The sequence below is a fragment of the Hypanus sabinus genome, chromosome 23 (genome assembly GCF_030144855.1).
Source record: "Hypanus sabinus isolate sHypSab1 chromosome 23, sHypSab1.hap1, whole genome shotgun sequence".
Lineage (NCBI taxonomy): Eukaryota > Metazoa > Chordata > Chondrichthyes > Myliobatiformes > Dasyatidae > Hypanus > Hypanus sabinus.
This window is the reverse complement of record NC_082728.1, coordinates 15,447,845-15,473,327: the sequence shown is the minus strand read 5'-3', so window position 1 is coordinate 15,473,327 and position 25,483 is coordinate 15,447,845. Positions and strand designations below refer to the sequence as shown.

Here is a 25,483-nt window from a genome sequence, read left to right as displayed (position 1 = left end):
GCATCTATGGAGAAGAATGAACAGTTGACGGTTCAAGCCGAGATATTTCATCAGGACAAAAAAACAAATTCATCTGTTTATTCCTCTCCATAGATTCTGCTTGTCTTGCTGAGTTCCTCCAGCATTTTGTGTGTTACTACAGACATAATCTCTTCAGTATTTTGTAACCTCTCTTGCAACTTCGAAGCTGTTGGTTAATCGCAAAATTTGCACTGCTACCAAAAATTGTAAAACAAAGTACTGTGCTGCAGACACACCAGAAATTGTCTTTTCTTTCCTTCAATATTATCACTGAACTCCGAGTAAACTAAGAAAAATTTGTAACCACAATCATTAAGGTTAGCAAATAGTTCAGCCAGTAAAAAGAATGGCAGAAATGAAAACAGGAGTAGAGAAGACAAAGAAAGCTATTTTTTCTTTCTCAAGGACATGGTGGATCACAGAATTACATTTCAGCAATTAACAATCAATTTTGCACTAATGGAATGGGTTTCGGGATTTAAACAGCATTCTTTTTCATGCTACAGAGTCAGTGATAATCTCAATGTCTGTTCAGAAAACTGCTTCAGAGCAGATATAAAACTCAGTACTTATTGAAACAGAGAACACAAGGTAATTCCTTTTAGAAAAGCACATCCAATTTGAAACTAAGCTGAGTTAAGTTTACTTCTAGCAGAACTAGCCATGCATAGGCTTGACTGCCTTCACACTACTGCACACTTACTCATCAGAAATGCACTGGCATTGCTGTCCATCTGATCATAATGCTGTTTATTGTATATGATTACTCGAGCATAATGCAAAGCTAAATATGCTGCACGTGACTATAAATACCCAGTGAAGCTTCATCGAAAGGTCGCAGATGTGACAGGTCAATGGTTCAGCTGAAACTGAATTTACAGAAACCAGTTAAATTGGAAGCACATTATGAATGAAGATCCAAGTTTTAATGTTAAGTCTTAAATGTTATAATATTTTATGTAGTGTGGTATCAAATAAACTAAAATACACCAGGATCGATTTAAGATTGCCACCAAGACATCATCCAGAGTCTTGGTGGACTGGTTTCAGTAAGAGGATGCTCTTGCTCTGCTAAATTAGCATCTGCTCTGTGCAGAAAAAGTCTCAGCCTTTTCCAAAAAATTAGTATCAAGTCAAAAATTATCAATATCTTTAAGGAGCTAGGCGCCTTGTAAAGTATACAATTATAGAAGACTTTATCCACCATTTTGACAAAACCCATTGCTGTATACAATGTAATAATGATTAGGTGGGAACATTTAAAACTATTGTTATTATGATGAAACAGATTTCTTCAGGTATAAAAACCAAGGAATTAGCTGCTTTACTTTTGTGGTACAAGAGTTAAAATTCAAACCACATCTATATTCACAGTAATGAAGTCCACACCTACCTGACTCTTAACTTCACTTGCTCGGACAGATGATTTTGGCTTTCGGGAACTTGCCATACTAAGTGGCAGTAGACCAAATCTAGAATTGCACATTTACAATGTTAATGAGATGCATGATTAGTTCATACCAATAGTTGAAGCTAACATTAATGACCAAGTTACTCCATAGTGTATAAACTAAAAATTAGTTGAATTAGTAAGCTACTAATATGCCTGAAACAGAAATTGGATTTTGTTTCTTTGTACAAACATTTCTTAATCTATACCAGGGCCAGTCTGCAAGGTGGCAAACGAGAGGATATAACACTGAAACAAAGTTGTGCCAAAATACAGGTACTCAATATGCAAATGAATATCATTATTGGCCAACTCAAAATGAACTTGCAACATGAACCTTTCACTTCAATGTTGGCTCTGCCTTTAAGAACAAATCAAAACTATGTGCAAACTCAATGAAAGGTCATTGACATCCTCCACTCCTCGCCAAATACAGAAAAAGCCCAGCTATCTAGAACCTCGCCACCTGACATGCTGTAGTAACTGAACATCCCGAATTCTCTCAACTGGGACACCAACATTCTGATTTATTCAGGAAAACTATTCTAGGTCCCACAGTACTGCAGGAAGACCTGAAGGAACTGCAACAAAATCCCAAGGAAATGAAATTTTGCAAAGTATTTGACTACCTGCCATATAGCACTGATTAAACACTGAGGCTCACCGTCAATGTTGACCCTCGTCCCACTTACCAGCACTTGGATCAGAGCCTTCTATACCTTGCTAAAGGTTGAGAAAGTACCGGACTCCTCAAGTAGTGTTGATAGGTGGGGGATAAAAAAAATCTCAAAATCCCTCTAACCTTCTCACTCCTCACATTAAATCTGACCATCTGGTATTATATACCTGTTATAGAAAAGGGTTCTTTCTGTTTATACTAATCAACTTTGTATCTCTCTCTAAAAGTCCTTCGTCAGCATTCTCTGCTCAAAGGAAAACAAATCATCTCCTGATAAACTCCATGATACAGAAGTCTAAAGTTTAAAATAATAGGTTATCAAAGTACATACATGTCACCATACACAAATGTGAAATTTGCTTTCTTACGAGCATACACAGTAAATACAAGAAACATGATGGAATCACTGGAAGCCCACACCTACAGGACTAACAACCAATGTGCAAATACAAGAGAAAAAAATGATTACAATAAATATCGAAAACATGAGATGAAGAGTCCTTGAAAGTGAGTCCATAGGCCGTGAGAACTGTTCAGTGATGGGGCGAGTGAAGTTTTGTGAAGTAATCCTCATTGGTTCAAGAGCCGGATAATTGAGGGGTAGTAACAGTTCCTGAACCTAGTGGTGTGGGTCCTAAGGCTCCTGTATCTTCTTCCTGATGGCAGCAGCAAGAAGCTGCATGGCCTGGCTGCAGGAGGTCCTCAATAATGGATGCTGTTTTTCCTGCAACAATGCTCCATACAGATGTGCTCAATATGGAGAGGGCTTTACTCTGATGGAGGTTAATGGAGGTTATATGCTACCTCCTACATCATAAAAAGCACAAGCCTTCATCAACACCTTTTAGTATTGTGCTGCCCTCTTTAATAATCTACTGTATGCCAAAATCCTCTCTATTTCTCACTCTGTAGGGTCCTATCATTCATGGTGTATGTTGTACCCTTAATAGACCTTCAAAAAATTCAGCACCTCACACCAGGATTCTCATGTCCACTCAACCCTCCCCACTAATCTCCCTGAAAGCAGGCAAAGTGCTACAGCTGCCCATTCACCACCTCCCTCACCTCTATTCAGGGCCCCAAACGGATCTTGCAGGTGAGGCCACACTTCACCTGTGAATCCTTTGGGGTCATCGATTGAATCCCGTGTTCCTAATGTGGCCTCATCTGCATTGGTGGGACCCATAAATTGGGAGACCACTTTGCCGAGCACCTCCAACCAGTGGCTAACCATTTTAATTCCTATTCCCATCCCAACATGTCAATCCGTAGCCTCCTCTTATGCCACGATGAGGGTGCTAGAACAACACTTCATATTCTGCTTGCGTAGCCTCCAACCTGATGGCATGAACATTGATCTTTCCTTCCGAAAAACTAATTCCCTCCCACTTCTCTCTTCTTTTATCCCCCATACTGACCCCTTTCACCTCCCTCTGATGCTCCTCCTCCCCTTTCTCCCATGGTCCATTCTCCTCTCCAGCTCTTTATCTTTCCCACTTATCTGGCTTCACCTATCACTTTCTAGATAGTTTTCACCCTCCTTTTTATTCTTGTCCTCCTCCTTCCTTTCCAGTCCTGAAGAAAACTCTTCACCTGAAACGTCGACCGTTTGTTCACTTCCATAGATGCTACCTGACCTGCAGAGCTCCTCCAGCATTCTGTGCATGTTGCTTTAAATTCCATCTGCCACAGCCCTCAACTTACCAGTTGATCAATATCGTTCAGTAGCCAATTATCAACATCAACAATTTAAATTTTATGTGTCTTCGCCACTCAATTACACCCGTGTGTCCGATTACCCTAATAACCCATATGTCTTTAGAATGTGGGAAACTGGAGCATCCAGAGGAACTATACAGGGTCACAGGGGAAACGTACAAACTCCTTCTAGATAGCAAAGAGAACCGAACCCTGATTGCTGGTGCTGTAATAGCATTGCATTATGCTACCACTAGGCCACCATTATGTTTATTATGTTCACTGCAGCCGTTATGTGCTTTGGTAGTTTTTAAATTTCAATGACATGCAAGAATCTCGCTTGCTGCTGCCAAAGGAAGGTGCCTGTGGTTGACCGGTCTCTATCGCCCTCTTGCCCAAGGATGTTGCCAGAGTCTTGGGTCTCAAGATTTAATCCACTTGGTTTGTGGACCGGACTCTGTAATTCATGTTACATGTGTTTCTCATCTCTGGTTACTGTTTTTTTTTGTTGCTATTTTGTGTGATTTTGATCAGGGCGAACCAGCTCTGTGGTCTGCAGTCAGCGAGCAATACAACACTGAATTGAAATGAAGTGAACTAAACTGAAAATTTCTAGACTGTTTCAAGGACTCTGTCATTTGATGTTTTATATTCAGTGTGTTTTTTCGTTTGTTTTTCTGCTCTTTGCACAATTTGTTCCTTTTTGCACATTTCTTTGTTTCGTGGCTGTGGGAAGGGGGATCTCAGAGTTGTATATAGCATACAATCTTTGATAACAAATATACTTTGACTCTTTGAATTTAGATTTTCATTGATAGGTAAAGAAGTCTTTAAGCCAACATTCAGCCAATGAAAACACATTACAGAAAATTTACAATATTTTCATCATCTCTGGTGTTATTTCAGATCACCCCTTTTTACAGGATGTTGTCTCTACCACGTTGCTGGATCAACTTAACAAAAAAAACTTGGGGAAATGTGAACATCCAATCTGAACAATAAACGATCAAGAATGATGCTAAAGTGAAATCAGTCCATGTACCTCAACCTCTACGATTCCAGGAAGGTATAGGACAGGTTGTTGTTAATAAAAGATACAGAGTGAAAAGAAAACAGGCCATGGGTATACTGAGCATAAGAAGGCTAGACAGACTGAAGATGTTCTTCCCCCTGAAAATGTTTCTATGTTATGAAATAAAGATAAAAATGATAGAGTGAATCTGCAGATGCTGGAAATAAATAAAAACACAAAATGCTGGTAGAACTCAGCAGGCCAGACAGCAAGGGTTTCGGCCCGAAACGTCGTCACTACCTCCTCCCAAAGATGCTGTCTGGCTTGCTGAGTTCTGCCAATATTTTGTGTTTTTATAAAAATGATAGAATCTAATGGAACAGACTTATAATTCCTATGCAATTAATTTATAGCATCCTTAACATGATTCACAAAAGCTTCAAATAAAAATTGCCCAGTAATACCTTAAGTAGGTTACCTGTCCACATTCAAAATTTTTATTATCTAAACGAGACTAAATTGCAAACCAGATCTGTGCAATACTAAGACCTTAAGACATAGGAGCAGAATTGGTTCCATTGAGTCTTACCCACTAACAATTTTCCATTTGAATACCAAATAGCCCAGCAGCATCTAACAATATGAAATAGGGCCACATACAGGCACACACACTACAACAGTTACACTCTTCCAAGCTTACCACAGAAATGTGATAAGGATTCACTTACCGGATTTGACTGGAAGCCAAAGGCAAGATATTATGAGGTTCTTGTGAGTTAAATATTGTACTTCTGTTAGTGTATTGTTTCTCTGTGCCAGTTAATAATCCAAAAAGCACCTAAAATAGAAACAATTTTGTGGTCAGGCTCAAAGCAGAGCAAGAAAAGCAATCATTCCTTTACATTTTGTACTGCTGTACTCAATTTTCTTTTAAAACGTTATGATTCAGAATCATTATGAAAGTGTTCACTACAGCCCTTTCCTGTTTTCGCAGGCTCTGTAATTCAATGACTCAATACAGTTGCCACAGATTAGATGTTCAGTGAGGGAAAAACAAGTCTTTAAGCTCACTTTCAGCCAATTTTAGCTTTTAATATTCGGCACCAGAGGCTAGGAAATAAATTTACAACAGAATAAATGAGATTATATAGAGCAGGAGTTAGGAAGCTATGTTCCAGATGTCTCATTTTATGATGGCATGATTAGCAGAACTAAAATAGGACTAATTCTGATGCCTGTGGTTGATTCCGTTTAAGGATTTACTCAATGTTATGGTAAATCAAAACTGATTAGTGTAAGGAGGCAGAAGTGCATGTTTATTTTACATTGATATCTAGTAGCACAGAGGCTTAGAAAAATCCATCAGTGAATAGGCATGCATTTAAGTAATAGGGATTGTAAATAATATTTTTTGCAATATTTATCACCAGTATTGCTAACTATAATGCAAAGCTTGTAAGGAGCTAAAATAATATTTATACATGTCCTTCCATGTATATTCACCTTCTGCCACTGTACTGTACATTTTATCACATTAGTATACTATATATTTAGTGGCCACTTTATTAGGTACATCTGCTTGTTATTGGAAATATCTAACCAGCCAATTATGTATTCAATGCATAAAGCATGCTGACATGGTCAACAGGTTCAGTTGTTGTTCAGACCAAACATCAGAATAGGGAAGAAATGTTATCTAAGTGACTTTGACTGAGGAATGATTGTTGGTGCCAAATGGGATGGTTTGAGTATCTCAGAAAAGCGGATCTGGGATTTTCACACACAACAGACTCCAGAGCTTATAGAAAAAGGTGTGACAGACAAAAAACAAAGCAACCAGTGAGCAATAGTTGTCTGGACAAATGCAGCTTGTTAAGGAGAAGAAAATGGCCAGACTGGTTCAAGCCGACAGGAAGGCAACAGTAACTCAAATAACCATGTGCTGCAACAGTGCTATGCAGAAGAACATCACTGAATGCAGATGTTGAACCTCGAAGAGGTTGGGGCACAGCAGAAGGCCACAGTGGGTTCTACTCCTGTACCTGATAAAGTGGCCACTGAGTGCATTTCAGAAAGGTAGCACAAAACTTATTATCTTTACATTCATTACAATTATTCACCAGCCAAGTACAAACCAAACTAACTTCATCTTCCTTTCATCCACTAAACTATACTATTTCACAATGCTTTGTCCAGAAATCCAACCGAGGTTTGGAACTACTCTATACAAATAAAGATTTGATTCAGACTTAGCTGTTCTACTTACTGAAGTCCTTTGAGAAAGCTTACTCAGATTGTTGTTAAGGTGTGGAGTAAAAACATCCAAATCAAATGGATCAATGTGGCTTTCCAAAGTGTCTGACACATTTTGAACCCTAGTTTAGTAAAAGCAAAGAACAATGTCAATCTTAGTACAAGTGTTTACATATCTTTTCAGAAATCAAGAGTATTTGTACAAAATATTTAGGCTTTCTCAAGGAAGATCAGTACCTTGGGTCTTGCTGATGCCTGCTGCTTTTCACTTCTTCATTTCTGACTGTTAAAACTGAACTGAGGTATTTAAGATCAAAAAGTAGTTGCAAAGCTCTGTTCTGGGTTAAAGGGAATGCAGAGTCAACCTGAAACAAGACAAAATGGTAAACACACACATATACAATCAGTGGCCATTTTGCTAAGTACACCTGCTCATTAATGCAAATATCTAATCAGCCAAACACGTAGCAATAACTTAATGCATGTAAGTATGCAGGCATGGTCAAGAGGTTCAGTTGTTGTTCAGGCCAAGCATCAAAATGAGGAAGTAATGTGATCTAAATGACTGACTGTGGAATAATTTTTGGTGTCAGACAAGGTGGTTTGAGTATCTCAGAAACTGTTGATCTCTTGGGATTTTCACACAAGAGTCTCTAGAGTTTACAGAGAATGGTGCAAAAAGAAGAAAATAAATACACACACACACACACCATAAAATTTGATTCTTAAATACTTTCAATCTTAATTAATGCTCCACCATGCTGAGGATGAACCATAGAAAAAAAAGCATTTAATACTGAAGGTCCACCAATAAAGATCTTACTCCTCTAACAATATGATGCTGCCTACCAATCCTCAAGAAAGGGCAAAACTACTTAAGTGCTATAGATCTAAAACAGCATATAAACATTTAAGAGAATGAAAAAATATTTTAAAAATCAAAAGTAATCTCCAGCCCATATTGCAATGTGGTTACCAGTCAACAGTAGATTTTAAGCACCATCAAATATTTCAAGATCAGATTGCAATTGGAAAGAGCAAGTTACGCTTTGCCAAGGTAAGGAAAGCCTGTCAATCCAATGAAATATTGGGAATTTCTGAACTACGTTCACCCTTTAGCAAATCAGACAATGAGGGATTATTTCATGTAAAAGTCTTTTATATTTATTTTGATGTAGAAAAAGAGTTTCAAAACCATTATACAAAGCAGGTGCCTACAAAGGCACTAACCTGCTATTCTGAACCATAATATAAAGAATAATTGCAGAAATCTTGTAAAAGAATGATCAGCTTATTTCTACTTTCATAAAAATTTGATGATTTTCTCATAAAGTACTATACACTATTTAGCTATTTTTTTTGTGGGGTGTGGTTTTAATTTGATTCACCTCAACTACTGTGCAATCGCAGTCCTAGCTATTTACTTTCACAGAAAAGCACACTGGAAACCAAAGCCATGACTACAAAGACCACATAATCCACACCTTATAAACAGTCCTAAGCAAATCAGATTCAAGGATGAACTACACCACCTTTAGGATTCTTAAGACATTCATGGGATCTTCTTTGTCCATATGTACCGTATCATCAAAATGAAGATAAGACAGCTGAGCTTTGTACTGTACTTTAAATCACCTTTTACTCTACCAATTTGTAATAAAATGTAAGCCTAACCCAAACTATCTTCATATATTAACCCCTTCACTCCAGACATCAGTCTTGTGAACCTTCTGTACAATGCCTGCAGATGGAGACCCATCATCATGTAATGTGGCATCAAAATAATTAATCATTGAGCATTAAAATTTAGGAACAATATCATCAATAATTTACTTGCTCCTGCTTTTCCAGTACTTTACTGTAATGACAGAGTCCATTTTCACAATAAAATAGTTTCTGTAACACTTCTGATGTACATCATAATGAGCAAACAAAAATTCTGAGAAACTTGATATCCTTGAAACTCATGTCACATCGGCAGAAAATCAACTAAAAATTTGCAGTCCATCGCATACCACATGCATGCACAAATCTTTCTCAATGTCGTCAAGTTAACAATGGTCTGCACCAAATGCTTGATTTCTGTATTTTCTTTGAAAAATTATTTAAACAGCTTTTGGATAACAGATGACATCAATAAAGGAAATTAATACCCAAACACTGATGACATCGCAAGCTGAGGTACCATGGAAGGAAAGGGTGAATGATCACACTATAGAAACTGTCACGGTGACCAAGCTTAAATGACTTCCTGAATAAGCATCTTTGTGAACAACAGATGCAACACAAATAAATGAGCTTAACATACCTTTTAAATTAAACAATCCTTAATAGCTTTAGTATATTCACAATTATTAGCCAGTCAATGAGACTTTATACGATCCAAAGTTTTAACTGAGCCTTTCGTTTCACTATTTTGTAGCAACAAAGATCTGATGATTTTTAAAAAAAAATTCCATACCTCATCCAGTTTTGTGGAACACAGTCTTTCATAAGCAGGAAGCACCTCATCCAAACAGGACTTCAGCAACTCCTGAAGTGTGACCTTAGGAAGAGCATGACCTCCGACCCGGTTTATTTCTTGGCATAAACTAAAGAGAAGTGACTGAACATACCAAGAAGGCTACGGAGGGGGGAGAAAAACAAGGATGTAAACGAATGAAATGCTAGAATAATTATTTTTGACATATGGTATGACTTCATTCACACTATTAATTTGTAATTATCTTGTAGTAACATACTTCGTGAAATTACAATGCCTAAATTTTTTTTTGCAATTTCACTGAAATTACCAGTGACATTAATGTTGAATTTTTGCTAAACAAACTTCTGCAGAAAGCACAGTAGAGTAGCTGGAAAAAGGGAAGTAGTATGAACGTAGATGAAAACATTGATAATCAGGACCTACCAGAATAAATCCATAGAGACTAGGGGAGACAGCAGGGATCACTAATAGTGTGATTGATCATGCACTTTTCATTTCAATTCAGTACTATGTGGAGTCAGGATTTAAGACTTTTCCACATCTACGGTGCTGATAGATTAGATTACAGTCATCTGTGGCTTCAAATTACCATGAGCACTACTTTTATTACCGCAGAAATAACCCAACAAATTCTGGCGCAGTCAAGTAACAGTTGTACTTCACTATAAATAACACCGCTTTGGAAGAACATAGATTGAAGCTCATTTATCGCACATTCCGCCACCCCAAACTCCCACAGATAATACATCCAGAAAAGACAAATAATTATCCAGCAGTTAACAATTGTATGTTTCATATTCTTTGCTATTCTTTAGATGCATCTTAACTTGTGGTTCAAAAATGGCTTTAAATAATGTCAGCAGATTATTGGTCTAGCCTTACAAGAAAGGTTGTACACAATTCAATTATACTGGAAAATTCTGCTAAAAGGCTATTAAAGCTTCAGGGGTTTTTTGCTAACAGCCACATACAGTACAGTGCAAAACAAATTACGGTTCCCAAAACTTTTGCACAATACTATTTGTACTTGTGCAGCAAAATACCACCCCGGGTCCACTCCTGTAGCTAATAAAGAGGCGACTGAGTGTATAACATATGATGTAAATATATGGTGGGAAGTCTAGAAGGATTTATCTACACTAGCAAGAACAAAATTTTATTGCTAGTTGAAATCCAGTAATCCTTCATATATATACACTTATGCGAAGCTGGAGCAATGTAACAAGGGCTTAGGTGCAATCAAGTTTTAAATTTAACAAGGATGTTAAATAAAAATGTATTATTTTGAAATAAGTGGTATCAGGGTAATAAAGAGTGTTAACTATATTAACAGTACCCTGAAGACACAATGTCTTCAAAAAGAGATTGTATGTGTTAATACATTGAACATGCAAACAGCTCCTGAGCTGCAAGAAAACACGTATTGAAGGAAAGAGAATTAATATCTATGCTACCCACTTAATTTGATATTTTTGGATATTACCATTCATAACAGCAAACGTCCCTACAATTAGTGCAATATGTATGGAGAGAGGAGACAGAAATTGATGCTGATAACCCAGGGAAATGAATGGGAAAACTATCATATAACTACCAATCAGATGTGAATAAAGATTTTGATGATTGGTTGTGTCCTTGATTTTTCTCCTGAAAACAAGTTATTTGAATGAGAAGAACAAACAATCCTTCTAACCTGTACAGGAAGACGGATTCTGGATGTCACACTATTCCCAGCTTCTGTTTCCTCTTGAATTTCAATTTCATCCCAGCTGGTTGCTGTGCACAGAACAGCCCCAGCTGTATGAGAGTGCAATGTTTGGGTGAAACGGGAAACTAAAGCCTGAAAGGAGAAATATCAAAATTATCAAGAGACTATAAGTTACTGAAAAAAAAATAGGAAAATGAACTGACAGGTCTTTACATAAACCATCAACTTACATCATACAGGTTCATATAATGTTGCATAGCATCCAACGCTATCTCATAAAAACTATACCGAACATTTCACACTAAACTTATATGAAATGCAGGACTTAAAGAAACATCTTGAAGCAGGAAAGACAGAACAGCATGTTCACTGACCAAATGCAACATTTCCAATTAATTATGTTCACACAATACAAAATTTCTCAAATTTGTAATAATGTGGCCACTTCATTAGGTACAGGAGTGCAACCCAGTGTGGAGTTCTGCTGCTATAGTTCATCCACTTCAATGCTCGATGTGTTGTGTATTCAAAGATGCTCTAACTGTTAGAACACATGGTTGTTTGTTTCATTTACTGACACCCTTCTGTCAGCTTGAACCAGTCTGGCCATTCACCTGATCTCTCACATTAACAAGGCAATCTTGCCCAGAACTATCGTTCACTGGATTTTTCTTTTGTTTACACACCATTCTCTGTAAACTCTAAGAGACTGTTGCATACAGAAGTCCCAGGAGATCTGCAGTTTCTGAGAACTCAAACCACCCTATCTAACATCAGCAATCACTCAATGGTCAATCACTTAAATCACATTTCTTCACCATTTTTGGTTCCAAGGTTGTCAAGCCGAGGAGTAGTAGCAGGGACAAACTCCCACTACCTAAAAGTGCTCCTCACGGTGTGCGCCTCAAATAGCCTCTGACAACCAAGTCCAACTCCCAGCCTTCTCACGTGCCTTAGCCTCTAAGTCCGGCAGAACTGTTTCTACTGACAGGAGAAGGGGCAAAGGCAGGTCCTGGCGCCTTAAAACCAGTGCTTCAAGTAGATGGAGCTCATCAGCCTGGGAAGGCAGTTCATCTCTGATTTCAAACCTCCGCTGCCTTGCAGCCATGCCCACTTATTGCAAAGGCTTGGGAGTAAACCCTGAGGACAAATCCGAAGCTGAAGTCCGAGGCAGTCCGATGTTGTCATCAAACTCGCTCTGACAACTCCTGCGTTGTCACTGGTGCCAAGCTGTATCGGCCCTTGCCCTTCTCTTGGACAACATTGGTGGTGTGGAGCGGGGAGACTTGCTGCTTGGAAAACTGCCGGTCTTCGATACAGCCTTGCCCAGGCCTGCGCCCTGGAGAGGACTTTCCAGGCACAGATGCATGGTCTCACGAGACTAACGGATGCCATCATCATCACCATTTTGATGTTTGGTCTGATCAACAACTGACCATGCTTTTATGCACTGAGTCGTTGCCAAATGATTGGCTGATGAAATATTAGCAGAACAAGCCAGAGAACAGGTATACAAAATAAAGTGGCCAATTAGGCATTGCTTCATGGAGCAAAGGGGGAAAACTACATCAATACTTCTTTACAAAAAAAAAAGATAAAAATATTCAGAATGGTGTTGCCTTGTAACTCTTTCCAACAACTAGCTGCTGTTCTCAACTGCCAGCCAAAAATTTTCAGCAAGGATTAGGAAGCAAATTCAGAATATGGAGTGGTGAGGAGTATTTGGGGGGGGGGGGGGGCGGGAGATATACTTTACTTTATTTCCTCTCAGACCCATGATGGAGTAAGAATGGCCAGAACAACTGGCCCAGTCCGGCATTTGAAGCGATAGTCCCAGACAAATGACTGTCCATTCTAACAGCCTGGCAAACTCTATAGGCTTTCCAGCTCATTCTACACATTCCCTACTCTGCAACAGATTCTGGCCTAGGATCCCCTTATAGCAATCACGCAGCGTGCTCAACCACTGATGCCATTTCTCCATCTCTACAGTCTGTGCTTGCAAAACAGAGTGGCTATGCGAGGCAGCACTCAGCATTCAAACAAAAATTTGTGCAGAGATATATTGTAGAATCCACAATTTTTAGAAAATAGCAAACTGGGGAAGACTCCAAAATCCTTACTTAAGGTTACTTAAATCTACAATCTTGAATGCATCTACAGTGGCATCTCAGTTAATTCAAAAAACTTTATCTGTTAACAGGTGAAGTGTCGCCTCACCTGAAAGGACTGTTTGGGGCCATGAATGGTAGTGATGGAGGTAGTGTAGGGATAGGCGTAGCACTTGTTCTGCTGGGAAGGCAAGTGCCTGTGGGGTGGGGGAGGGGGGGAGGAGATCAGTAGAGAGGAATGAATGGACAAGGGAGTCACGTAGCGAGCAATCCCTGCAGAAAGCAGAAAGGTTGGGGTGGGGGGGAGAGAGAGGGAAACATGTGCCTGGTGGTGAGATCCTGCTGCAGAAGGCAGAAGTTACAGAGAATTACGTGCTGGACACAGAGGCTGGTGGGGTGAGGAACCCTATCCTTGGTGGGGTGGTGGGAGAATGAGGTGGGGCAGACGTGGGCTGAATGCAAGAGATGCAGTTGAGGGCAGCATTGATAGTGGAGGCAGTGAAGCCCCTTTCTTTGGAGGAGGATATCTCCTTCATTCTGGAATGAAAAGCTTCATCCTGACAGCAGATACAGTGGAGCCGGAGGAATTGAGAGAGGGGATGTCATTTTTACAAGTGACAGGGTGGAAGACGTAGCTGTGAGATTCAGTGGGTTTGTAAAAGACATAAGCTGTTTCCAGAGATAGAGACAGAGAGATCCTGAGAAAGGAGGGGGAGTTGCTGGAAATGGGACCAGGTAAATCCGAGGGCAGAGCGGAAGTTGGAGGCAAAGTTATGAAGTCGATGAGCTCCGCATGGGTGCAGGTAGCAGCACCAATGCCATCGTCAATGTAGCTTAGGAAAAGTGGGCGAGTGACACCAGTGTAGGCTTGGAACATAGACTGGTCCACATAACCTCTGTTGTTTGAAGGAATTGGGAGGAACCAAAGGAGAAATTATTGAGGACAAGTTCTGCTAGTTTGAGGAGAGTGGTGGTGGAGGGGAACTGGTTGGGTCTGTTGCCCAGAAAGAAACGGAGAGCTTTGAGGCCTTCCTGGTGGATGATGAAGGTGTATAGGGACTGGACATCCATCGTGAAAATAAGACGATAAGGGCCAGACAACTTGAAATCATTGAAAAGATCAAGAGCATGTGATGTGTCACAGATCTAGGTAGGAAGGGACTTAACTAGGAGGGAATAAAACTGAGTCAAGGTATGCAGATACGAGTTCAGTGGGACAGGAACAATGGCTCTACCTGGATAAGCAGGTTTGTGGATCTTGGGTAGGAGGTAGAACTGGGAAGTGTGGGTGAGGGTGATGGCAGTGGATGGGAGAACACCAGAGCTGTGTTTGATGATGGAGTGGGAGACAATGCCTCCCCTTTTCCCTCTCTCACCTCATCTCCTTGCCTGCCCATTGCCTCCCTCTGGTGCTCCTCCCCTTTTTCTTTCTGCCATGGCCTTCTGTCCTTTCCCATTACATTCCCCCTCCTCCAGTTCTGTATCTCTTTCACCAATCAACCTCCCAACTCTTTACTTCATCCTTCCCCACCCTCACAGTTTCACCTATCATCTGTTTCTCCTTTCCCTTCCCCCACCCTCTAATCCCAACTCCTCATCTTTTTATTTCTTCAGTTCTACTGAAGGGTCTCAGCTCAAAATGTCAACTGTACTCTTTATCCATAGACGCTGTCTGGCCTGCTGAGTTCCTTCAGCATTTTATGTGTATCAATAAAATCCCCCTCTTTGGAACTCTTCTGTCCAATTAACCTACCTGCAAGGTCAGTAATAACCTTGCAATGTGGCATTTCACCTGATGATCTGTCGATGACTAAACTGTTTCATCAAGTGCGCTTGAGCAGAAGTCTCTTTCAGTTACACATAAATTGTAAAGTAACTTTCATCAGGAGAAACTTTCTATTGACACATTACAGGTTACAGTATCTAGCAAATTGTTCTTAATATTTCCAAATCATCATAAAACAATGGGGAGTTTAACCAAGTAAAGAGTTAAAAAAGTACTATGCGGCCAGTATCAAACTATGCTTGTGCTGGTGTTTCTGTTAAATCTAACTGGAATTTTCAGTGTTTGTATTTACCTGAGATTCTTCAGAACCAAAATGAAATACAGACATCTCGGTAAGGCCATACCAGTGGTAGAAATGTTTTAACCCTTTAGTGCTGCAATTTAGTGACTCTCAAGCACAAATTTAATCCTGAACCGCACAGCCAATTTAAAATGAGGGACAGTCCAGAAGAACATGGAGGGCTAAGAATTTAAAGTTAATCGAACAAGACAACTAAATTCACAAGTTATCATCTAAATAGCATAGCACTGGAGGAGGAAAGAAATCCTTAATCCAACTGAATGCACCAGGACAAAAGTGTTTTCCAAAAGTGCACGAAAGTGCCAAGTAATCGACCATCAAACTTGTGGGTACCAGTTTTTCCAAATGTAGATTACACTTATTAAAAAAAAACAGGACTGAAAATGTAAATCTAGAGTTGCAGCATCACTGTAGTATGGAAATTGCACTGCAGCAGACGAGAGGTCATTACAATGGGTAGTTAAAACTATCCAACGCATCACCGGCACCAGCCTACCCAAAATCAAGGCCATATATACAGAAAGATGCCAGAAAAAAGCCAGCGATATCATGAAGGTTCCTACCCACTCTGCTCATGGACAGTTTGTCCCACTCCCAAGAGCGGCGCAGTTTACATAATATCCGTGCCAGGATCACTAAGCTCAAAACCAGTTAGTTCCTCCAAGCTGTCAGGCTGATTGTACGTGGCCTATCAGCGGCGTCGACAGAGCTCTACCAAGAGGGATTTCTCGCAGGCCGCCAGTGGTTATTTAACAAGGGAGCTTCGAGAGTTTGTCCATTGTACATGGCCTATCAGCAGCGATAACCAGAGCACCAATCGTGAGTTAGACAGCAGGGAAGGTTCAGGCATTAAAGCGAGACATGGCCTAGTGGAGTAGTCCTCAAAGGAGTGGTCTGAGACAGAGCAGTAGGGCTTTGGCTCATTTGGGCTTCAACGAGTTAAGTGGATGAGTGGACTTCATCTTCATTTTCTTTCTTTTTTTTAAAGAATTGTTATGAATGTACCACAGCTCTGAGGGGCCGAAGGGTGTGGGGTAGCCCCCTCCTTTGTGAGAATCAGGAGACCCAGGAAATGAGAGAGAGATGTGCGGAATGTCTTGTTCCCCACCCCCCCCCGGCGATATAAAGCTACAGGAAACGGCCATTGTCTCTTGGAGACAAACTCATGTATTACAATACTGTGCTACGTGGAAGCCCTCAGGCAAAGTGGGCTGGTTGAGGGAGGGATTGCATCACCCCCAACCTGATTGACATCTGAGACCCTGTGAGTCAGGATAAAAGAGGGTCTGTGGGAACAGCCCCTCAGACGCACCAGAAGAAACGCTAGCGATCCCGTAATAGCGGAAGCCGATGGGAGGAGGCCTTGTGCGTTCGGTTCCATTTTGCCCCAGAACCGGTGGCTTTTACCACGGAAGAACTGCTTTTAGCTTACAACAGGGAAACCAACTCCCAAAGACTCTCGAAGGATTGGCCTCATAAAAGGACTGGGCAAGTTTAACCCGTCTTTCTCTCAACGCTGCAGCTTGAACGAACAGTGACTTTTATGTTTCCATTGGACAATACATTATCCCCTAGACAACGATAGAGCTATTTCTTATTGATTATTATTATACCCGCGCTTTTAGATTTAGTATTGATGACGTATATTATCTGTGTGTTTCCATTGATATTATTTTTGTGTATCTTTATCAATAAATACTGTTAAAAATAGTACCATCAGACTTCAACGGACCTCTCTATCTTTGCTGGTAAGTGACCCAGTTACGGGGTACGTAACAGAATAAAGAGGATATCTGTAAGGCTAGTACTTTGCTCTGGGCGTCAGATGAGGGAATCCTGGGAATTTTCCAGTCTCCCTGATGGCCACACCTGCGCCAGGTGCACTGAGATGCAGCTCCTGAGAGACCATGTTAGGGATATGGAGCTGCGGCTTGATGACCTACAGCTTATTAAGGAAAGTGAGCAGGAGAGATAGAAGCTACAAGGAGTTAGTCACCCCGAGGCTGCAAGGGTTAGGTAAGTGGGTGACTGTCAGGGAAGGGAAGAGCTCAGATAGTAGAGAGTACCCCTGTGGCCACCCCCGTCAGTAATCATTATCTCATTTTGGATGCTGTTAACTGACAGACAGAGGACGACCACTGCAATTGGGTCTCTGACACTGAGCCTGGTTCCATGGTGCAGAAGGGAGAGAAGATGAATGCAGTAGTCACATGGGATTCCATAGTGCGAGGAACAGACAGGAGGTTCTGTCAGCCTGATAGAGATATCTGCATGGTGTGTTGTCTCCCAGGTGCCAGGGTACAGGATGTCTCGGATCAGGTGCAGAGTATTCTGAAGGGAGAGGGTGAACAGCCAGAAGTCTTGGTACACGCTAGTACCATTAACATAGGTAGAAAAAAAGGGAGGTCCTGAAGAAAGAATTCATGGAGTTGGGTAGGAAGCTGAAAAGCAGGACCTCCAGGGTAGTAATCTCAGGTTTGTTGCCTGTACCACGTGCTAATGAGCACAAGAATAGCATGATCCAAATTAAATTACTTACCATTATTGAAAAAAATTCAAGAAGATCTTGATAAATGGATGATATTACCAATAACATTAGTAGGTAGAGTAAATATCGTAAAAATGAATATATTCCCTAGACTACAATACTTATTTCAATCACTACCAATACAATTACCCCAGAAGTTTATTCAAGAGTTAAATAAATATGTGAGGAAGTTTCTTTGGAAAGGTAAGATGTCAAGAATATCGTTGGAAAAACTGACATGGAAATTTGACCTCGGAGGGTTACAACTTCCAAACTTTAAAAATTATTATAAAGCAAATCAACTTAGATTTATTGCATCTTTTTTTGATGAAGATAAACCGGCATGGATTAGAATAGAATTAGATAAAATAGGAGAAAATATACCAGAAGATTTTATATACAAGTGGGAATCTAAATGGATACGGGAAAAGAAAGAATCTCCAGTGTTAAAACATTTGATTGTTTTATGAAATAAGATAAATATTGATGATGAGATAAAGAAATCTTTATTAGCAAGGAGATCTTTATTTCAAAATAAACTTATTCCTTTTACAATGGATAACCAACTTTTATACAACTGGTTTCAAAAAGGGATTAGATATATAGGAGATCGTTTTGAAGGAGGTATATTAATGTCATTTGATCAATTAAAGAATAAATATAAAGGATCAAACAACACTCTTTTTTGTTACTTCCAATTAAGGGCTTATTTAAGAGAAAAATTAGGTCAAACGATGTTATTGCCGAAATCTAGTGAAATAGAAACCTTAATCCAAAAAGGAAAAACTAAAAAATTTATTTCTTGTATGTATAGCTTGATTCAAAAACAGGCAACTAAACAAGGAGTCCATAAGTCAAGACAAAAATGGGAAAGTGACTTGAATATTAAAATTGAAGAAACAAATTGGTCAAGACTATGTCTTGACAGTATGACAAATACAATAAATGTTCGGTTAAGATTAGTGCAATATAATTTTTTACATCAATTATATATTACACCACAAAAAATAAATAAATTAAATCCAAATTTATCTGATCAGTGTTTCCGATGTAACCAAGAAATTGGTACTTTTTTACATTCTACTTGGTCTTGTTCTAAAATTCAACCTTTTTGGACAAATTTAAGAGAATTATTGGAACACAACTTCCACATAATCCAATATTATTTTTATTAGGTGAAATTGAAGGGACAAAATCGAAACCCAAATTGAATAAATATCAGAAAGAATTTATAAAAATTGCACTGGAAGTAGCCAAAAAGGCTATTGCAGTTACTTGGAAATCAGATGCATATTAAAGTATAGATTGTTGGAAGAATGAAATTTCCAGCTGTATCTCACTTGAAAAAATTACTCATAATTTAAGAGATAAATACGAAACATTTTTGAAAATTTGGCGCCCTTATTTACAAATGACAGGATTAAATATATAGGTGCTCTGAAGATAAAATAATTGGTTACTTGGGGAAAGAAATAAATATATATACTAAAGTTATTACGAACTCCTTGGAGCATGTGGGGATCTTCCGATATCCAGGTTTTCTTTCTTTCCTTCTTTCTTTCTTTCTTTCTTTCTTTCTTTTCTCTATAGGGATGTTAGGGGGGAGGGGTTAAGGGGAGGGGGGAAGGGTATTTTTTTACTTTCTGTAATCATCTAAAAACTTAATAAAAAAAGTTTAAAAATAGCATGATCAAGCAAATTAATGTGTGGTTGAGAGACTGGTGTAGGTGGCAGGGCTTCGGGCTCCTGGATCATTGGAGCATCTTCTGGGGGAGGTACAACCTGTACAAAAGGGACAGGTTACACCTGAACCCAAAAGGGCCCAATATCCTAGCAAGCAGGTGTAGTAGAGCTGTTCGGGAGGGTTTACCACTGAAAGAGCCAATATGGACCCATTTCCCACAGAAAAGAAAACACTGGGAGCCACAAAACCCGTTTGACATTTAAAATGAAATAACACTGCATACAACGGTTTTTTTTGCCTTTATGCTATGTATAAACAAACTATAATGTGTTGCATTTATGAAATTGATGAACTCCTGCAGAGAAAACGAAATTACATTTCTGCATGCAACAAAAACATTTTGAACTCCGAAAAAAAGACGTTGGGTTGAAGGTTACTCCATAGTTAGCCTACCTTGGATCGAAGAATTAAAAGAAAGCGCGCACTGGCGGGTGTCAGGCATTGGCAGTGGTGATGTATATTAATAGCGATAAAAAAACACATTGTAGCGGTGTAGCGCTACACGCAGCGCTAAAATAAAGACACTGCAGTCAAAGGTAACTTTATTCTTACTAAACAGCCTTGATTTAAAGCCTCCTTCAACCCGTCCCCGTGGGCGCGGATGCTCCAAAAGACACGTACTCACAAACTCCCGTAGGCTATCTCCCTTAGCCGGAACGGTGGCTAATTGTGAGCCGGTTCGGATGTGCCAGGAAATGGGGTCTCCACAACGTTTTTAGATTGTACAAGATCACCATAATCTTCAAATTTCGAATCACATTTCAAAAACTAACAAACCACGGGGAGCCGCAGCACAGAGATCAAAGAGTCGCATGCGGCTCCGGAGCCGTGGGTTGCCGACCCCTGGTTTAAACTGATTTAGCAGGGGGATAGGAACCGGAGTGATCAGTCAAGTTTATTGTCACTTCAACCATAAACTGCTGGTACAGTACACAGTAAAAATGAAACAATGTTCCTACAGAATCCTGGTGCTACATAAAACAACACCAAACTACACTAGACTATGAGAGACAGCACAAGGCTGCACTAAACTACAGACCTGCACAGGAGTACATAAAGTGCACAAAACAGTGCAGGGCAGTACAATAATTAATATACAAGACAACAGACACCGTAGAGGACAAATTACAATATAAAAGTAAATGATGTAGGTGTCAGTCTAGACTCTGATAGGGCTGGGGGAGGGGAAAACAGAAATAAGTAAAAGATAGCTTTCAACAGAGATGATAAAAAGGACAGGCAGGAGATGAGGCATAATCACAGCCAGGAGTTTGAGCTAAATGACAATAGAGGTATGGCGCAGTTAAAACGGAAACCAACAAATACTTGACCAAAAGTGTTGTATTTGAATGCATGCAGCACAAGAAATAAAATGGATGATCTTGAAATTCAGCTACAGATTGGCAAGTACGACACTGTGGCATATCTGAAACTTGGCTAATGGCTGCCATTGGGAGTTAGGATATACAGTATATCGGGAAGATAGGTTAGTAGGCAGAGGGGGTAGTGTGGCCCTGCGTATAAGCAGTAATATTAAATCATTAGAAAGGGATGACATAGGATTGGAAGGTGTAGAGTCTCTATGGGTTGAGTTAAGAAATGGCAAGGGTAAGAGGACCATAATGGCAGTTGTGTACAGGCCTCCAAACAGCAGCCGGGTATGGATTACAAATTACAGCAAGAGATAGAATAGGCATGTCAGAAGGGCAATGTCATGATAATCGTTGGGGATTTTAACATGAAAGTGGATTGGGAAAACTGGTCCTAGAGAGAGAATTTGTAAAATGTCTAAGAGATGGCTTTTTAGAACAGCTTGTTGTTGAGCCCACGAGGGGATCGGCTGTGTTGTACTGGGTGTTGTGCAATGATCCGGAGGTGATAAGAGAGCTTCAGGTTAAGGAACCCTTAGGGAACAGTGATCACAATATGACTGAGTTCACTTTGAAATTTGAGGAGGAGAAACTAAAATCCATTGTGTCCGTATGTCAGTGGAATACAGGAAATTACAATGGCATGAGAGGGGAACTGGCCAAAGTTGACTGGAAAGGGATACTAGCAAGAAGGACAGCAGAGAAGCAACAGCTGGAGTTTCTGCAAAAAAAATGTGGGAAGTGCAAGACAGATATATTCCAAATAAGATTAAATTTTCGAATGGAAGTATACTACCGCGGCTGACAAGTGAAGTCAAAGCCAAAGTAAAAGCAAAAGGGAGGGCATACAAGGAAGCCAAAGGATTGGAAAGATTAAAAACTTGCAGAAGGAAACAAAGAAAGTCATTCTGAAGGAAAAGATGAATTATGAGAAGAAGCTGGCGACTAATATCAAAGAAGATAGTAAACACTTTTTTAAGTATATAAAGGGTAAAAGAGAGTCAAGGGTAGATATAGGACCAATAGAAAATGACGCTGGAAATATTGTAATGAGAGACGCAGAGATGGCAGAGGAACTGAATGCGTATTTTGCATCAGTCCTCACAGTGGAAGACATCTGCAGTAAACCAGACATTCAAGTGTATCAGGGAAGTGAAGTTTGTGCAGTGAAAATTACAACTGAGAAGGTACTCAGGAAGCTTAATAATCTGAAGGTGGATAAATCTCCTGGATCTGACAGAATGCACCCTTGAGTTCTGAAGGAAGTGGCTGGAGAGATTGCTGAGGCATTAACAATGGTCTTTCATGATAGATTCTGGCATTGTACTGATGACTGGAAAATTGCAACTGTTCCATCATTTAAGAAGGGTGGGAGGCAGCAGAAAGGAAACTATAGACCCGTTAGCCTGACACCAGTGGTTGGGACGTTGTTGGAATCGATTGTTAAGGATAAGATTATGGAATACCTGGATGCACGTGACAAGATAGGACAAAGCCAGCATCCTGCCTGACTAACCTATTCAATTTTATGAGGTAATTACAAGCAAGGTAGACAAAGGAGATGCAGTAGATGTGGATTTTCAGAAGGCCTTTGACAAGGTGCCGCACATGAGGCTGCTTAGCAAGAGCCCATTGAATTACAGGGGAGTTACTAGCATGGGTAGAGTATTGGCTGAACAACAGAAAACAGTGGGAATAAAGGGATCCTATTCTGGCTGGCTGCCAGTTACCAGTGAGTCCCACAGAGGTTGGTGTTGGGACTGCTGCTTTTTACAACACATGTCAATGATTTGGACTATGGGATTAATGGATTTGTGGCTAAATTTGCCGATGATACAAAAATAGGTGGAGGAGCAGGTAGTGTTGAGGAAACAGAGAACCTGAGATAGTTTGGGAATGGGCATAGAAGTGGCAAATGAAATATAATGTTGGAACGTGTACTGTGGAAGAAATAAACAGGCAGACTATTATTTAGATGAGAAGAGAATTCAAAATGCAGAGATACAAAGGGACTTGGGAGTCCTTGTGCAGGATACCCTAAAGGTTAACCTCCAGGTTGAGTCAGTGGTGAAAGCGGCAAATTCTTCACCACTGACTCATTTCTAGAGGTATAAAATATAACAGCAGGGATGTGATGTTGAGGTTCTATAAAGCACTTGTAAAAGTATTATGTGCAGTTATGGGCTCCTTATTTCAAGAAAGGATATACTGACATTAAAGAGGGTTCAGAGAAGATTCACGAGAATGATAGTGTTACCGTATGAGGAATATCTGGCAGCTCTTGGGCTATATTCCCTGGAGTTCAGGAGAATGAGGGGGATCTCAGAAACATTCCAAATGTTAAAAGGCCTGAACACAGATTAGATATGGCAAAGTTATTTCCCATGGTAGGTGTCTACGACAGGAGGGCACAACTTCAGGATTTAAGGACGTCCATTTCGAACAAAAATGCGGGGAAATTACCTCAGTCAGAGGGTGATAAATCTGTGAACTTTGTTGCCATGAGCAGCAGTAGAGGCCAAGTCATTGAGTGCATTTAAGGCAGAGATAGAGATGTTCTTGACTAGCCAGGGCATCAAAGGGTATGGGGTGAAGGCAGGGGAACGGGGATGACTGGAAGAATTGGATCAGCCCATGACTGAATGGCAGAGCAGACTTGATGGGCCAGATGGCTTACTTCTACTCCTGGTCTTATAATCAACACCTACACCCATCAATCCATCCAACACCTCTACATAAACTGTTACTTTATGAACATACAAAAAGTCTCCATAATATAACCGTTTTTTATATTGCATTTTATAGGATGCTTTTACATTTATATTTATTGTGGTATTTTTGTTTCTTTACTGTATTCTTTGTGTTTTTTTTAAGCTGCATCGGATCTGGAGTAACAATCATTTTGTTCTCCTTTATACTCATGTATTGAAGAACGACAATAAACAATCATGAACCTTTGTAAAGATTCCCTAATATAAATGCACTGTTATATTCACTAATAAACAAACAAGGTAAATGTAGACACTGACCTTTGATATGGCAACATTCCAAATTCGATACGCACTCATGCTCTGTTGCAGCAGTTGATCCTTTATTTCCTGCCACTTCGCCTGTGCTGGCCTCACTTCTTGAAGCTTCCCTTTGCCCAGCTTCTTGACAGGACGGAGCTCACATACAACATCGTTACTACTTGACTTGCCCAAAATGCACTGCTTGAGATGAGGGCAGAGCTCCCCTATGGACTGACACAATCGTGCCATAAAAAGGATGGTGTTGAGATTACAATCATTGGGAGAGTAAGGGCAGCTTTGCAGTCTCTCCTCTGCCATTTTAAGCTCTGCTCTCACACAGTTCAGAATGTACTGCACACAAGCAACACACTCTGTCTGCAGCATCTCTTCCACCTTCGCTGTGTCAGCGTATCTATCAAATGCAGAATTCTGTAGCTGTTGGGTTGAATAGTCATTGACATTGTCTTTTAAGTTGGAAGCAGCTGGTGGAAGGTACATCACTAAATCATCCAGTTTAAGTTTTAATTTGGAATCGAGTGCTGAACAGAAACTTTGAACACAAAGTGTGAGAGCCTGAGTCTTCATGGAAAGTCCACTCTTAACAAAGTTACTACGATTTGTTACACTGACCCAAGCAGTGTCTGGTAAAAGATCATTATTGCTCTCCGACCAAAGATATGCAGCAACATTGTATTCAAACTCAACAGGTTTATTAAGGGCAGTGCTGGTATTTTTGGCCCAAAGCTCCTGTAGCGCTGAAATCAAGAGTTGTTTGGAACTGTGCGAGATCGATTCTACACCTTCTCTTGTCAGTGCCTAGAAAGAAGAAAAATGTTTATGAAATGTATCTTGTAGACCATAACTTACCAATTTCCCAAAATATTCTTCCTTTCATATTCTCTAACCACATTTTCAATTGTAAGTATTAATTCTTTGATTTTTGGCCTTACTGCAAACAATAATCCAGATAACTACAATGGCCATTAACAAATAAAACACCCTTCTTTACAAAGGCATAAGATAAGTAAGTGAGCATTGTCCAAAACTTCAACCACAACTAACGAGTTTGATAAACCGGGGAGAAGTTAAGAGATAGACTTTGCAGAGGATTCCAGATCATGGGATATAGAAGGAAATGGCTCAGCCTTCATCTTGAGATAGAATTATTTTAAAGAGTAGTGTGCAAGACACTGGCATCGTGGATGCAGGAGTGCAATAGACTTACAACAGGAAAAGGTAACAGAAACATTTAGAAACAAGGGTATGGACGCACCAACACAGAGAAAATATTAGAAGTGAATTTTTGGTAGAGATACTAATGGTTTGA

At 39.9% G+C, this 25,483-nt stretch overlaps 1 protein-coding gene across 2 annotated transcripts in view; it reads right to left on the bottom strand.

Moving 5' to 3' along the window:
* cog1 (component of oligomeric golgi complex 1) overlaps positions 1-25,483 on the bottom strand; it is a 44,853-nt gene that overhangs the window by 5,768 nt on the left and 13,602 nt on the right. Inside the window, exons 7-14 of one of the 2 annotated variants that reach the window (XM_059948437.1) lie at positions 24,175-24,972; positions 11,292-11,438; positions 9,575-9,736; positions 7,351-7,478; positions 7,127-7,235; positions 5,589-5,698; positions 1,415-1,493; positions 835-890 (exon numbers count right to left, since the gene is read on the bottom strand). In XM_059948437.1, coding sequence (XP_059804420.1) covers positions 873-890; positions 1,415-1,493; positions 5,589-5,698; positions 7,127-7,235; positions 7,351-7,478; positions 9,575-9,736; positions 11,292-11,438; positions 24,175-24,972 — 1,551 coding nt within the window. In that variant the 3' untranslated portion in view covers positions 835-872. The remainder of the gene's footprint in view (positions 1-834; positions 891-1,414; positions 1,494-5,588; positions 5,699-7,126; positions 7,236-7,350; positions 7,479-9,574; positions 9,737-11,291; positions 11,439-24,174; positions 24,973-25,483) is intronic. The other variant, XM_059948436.1, reaches the window with a different exon arrangement.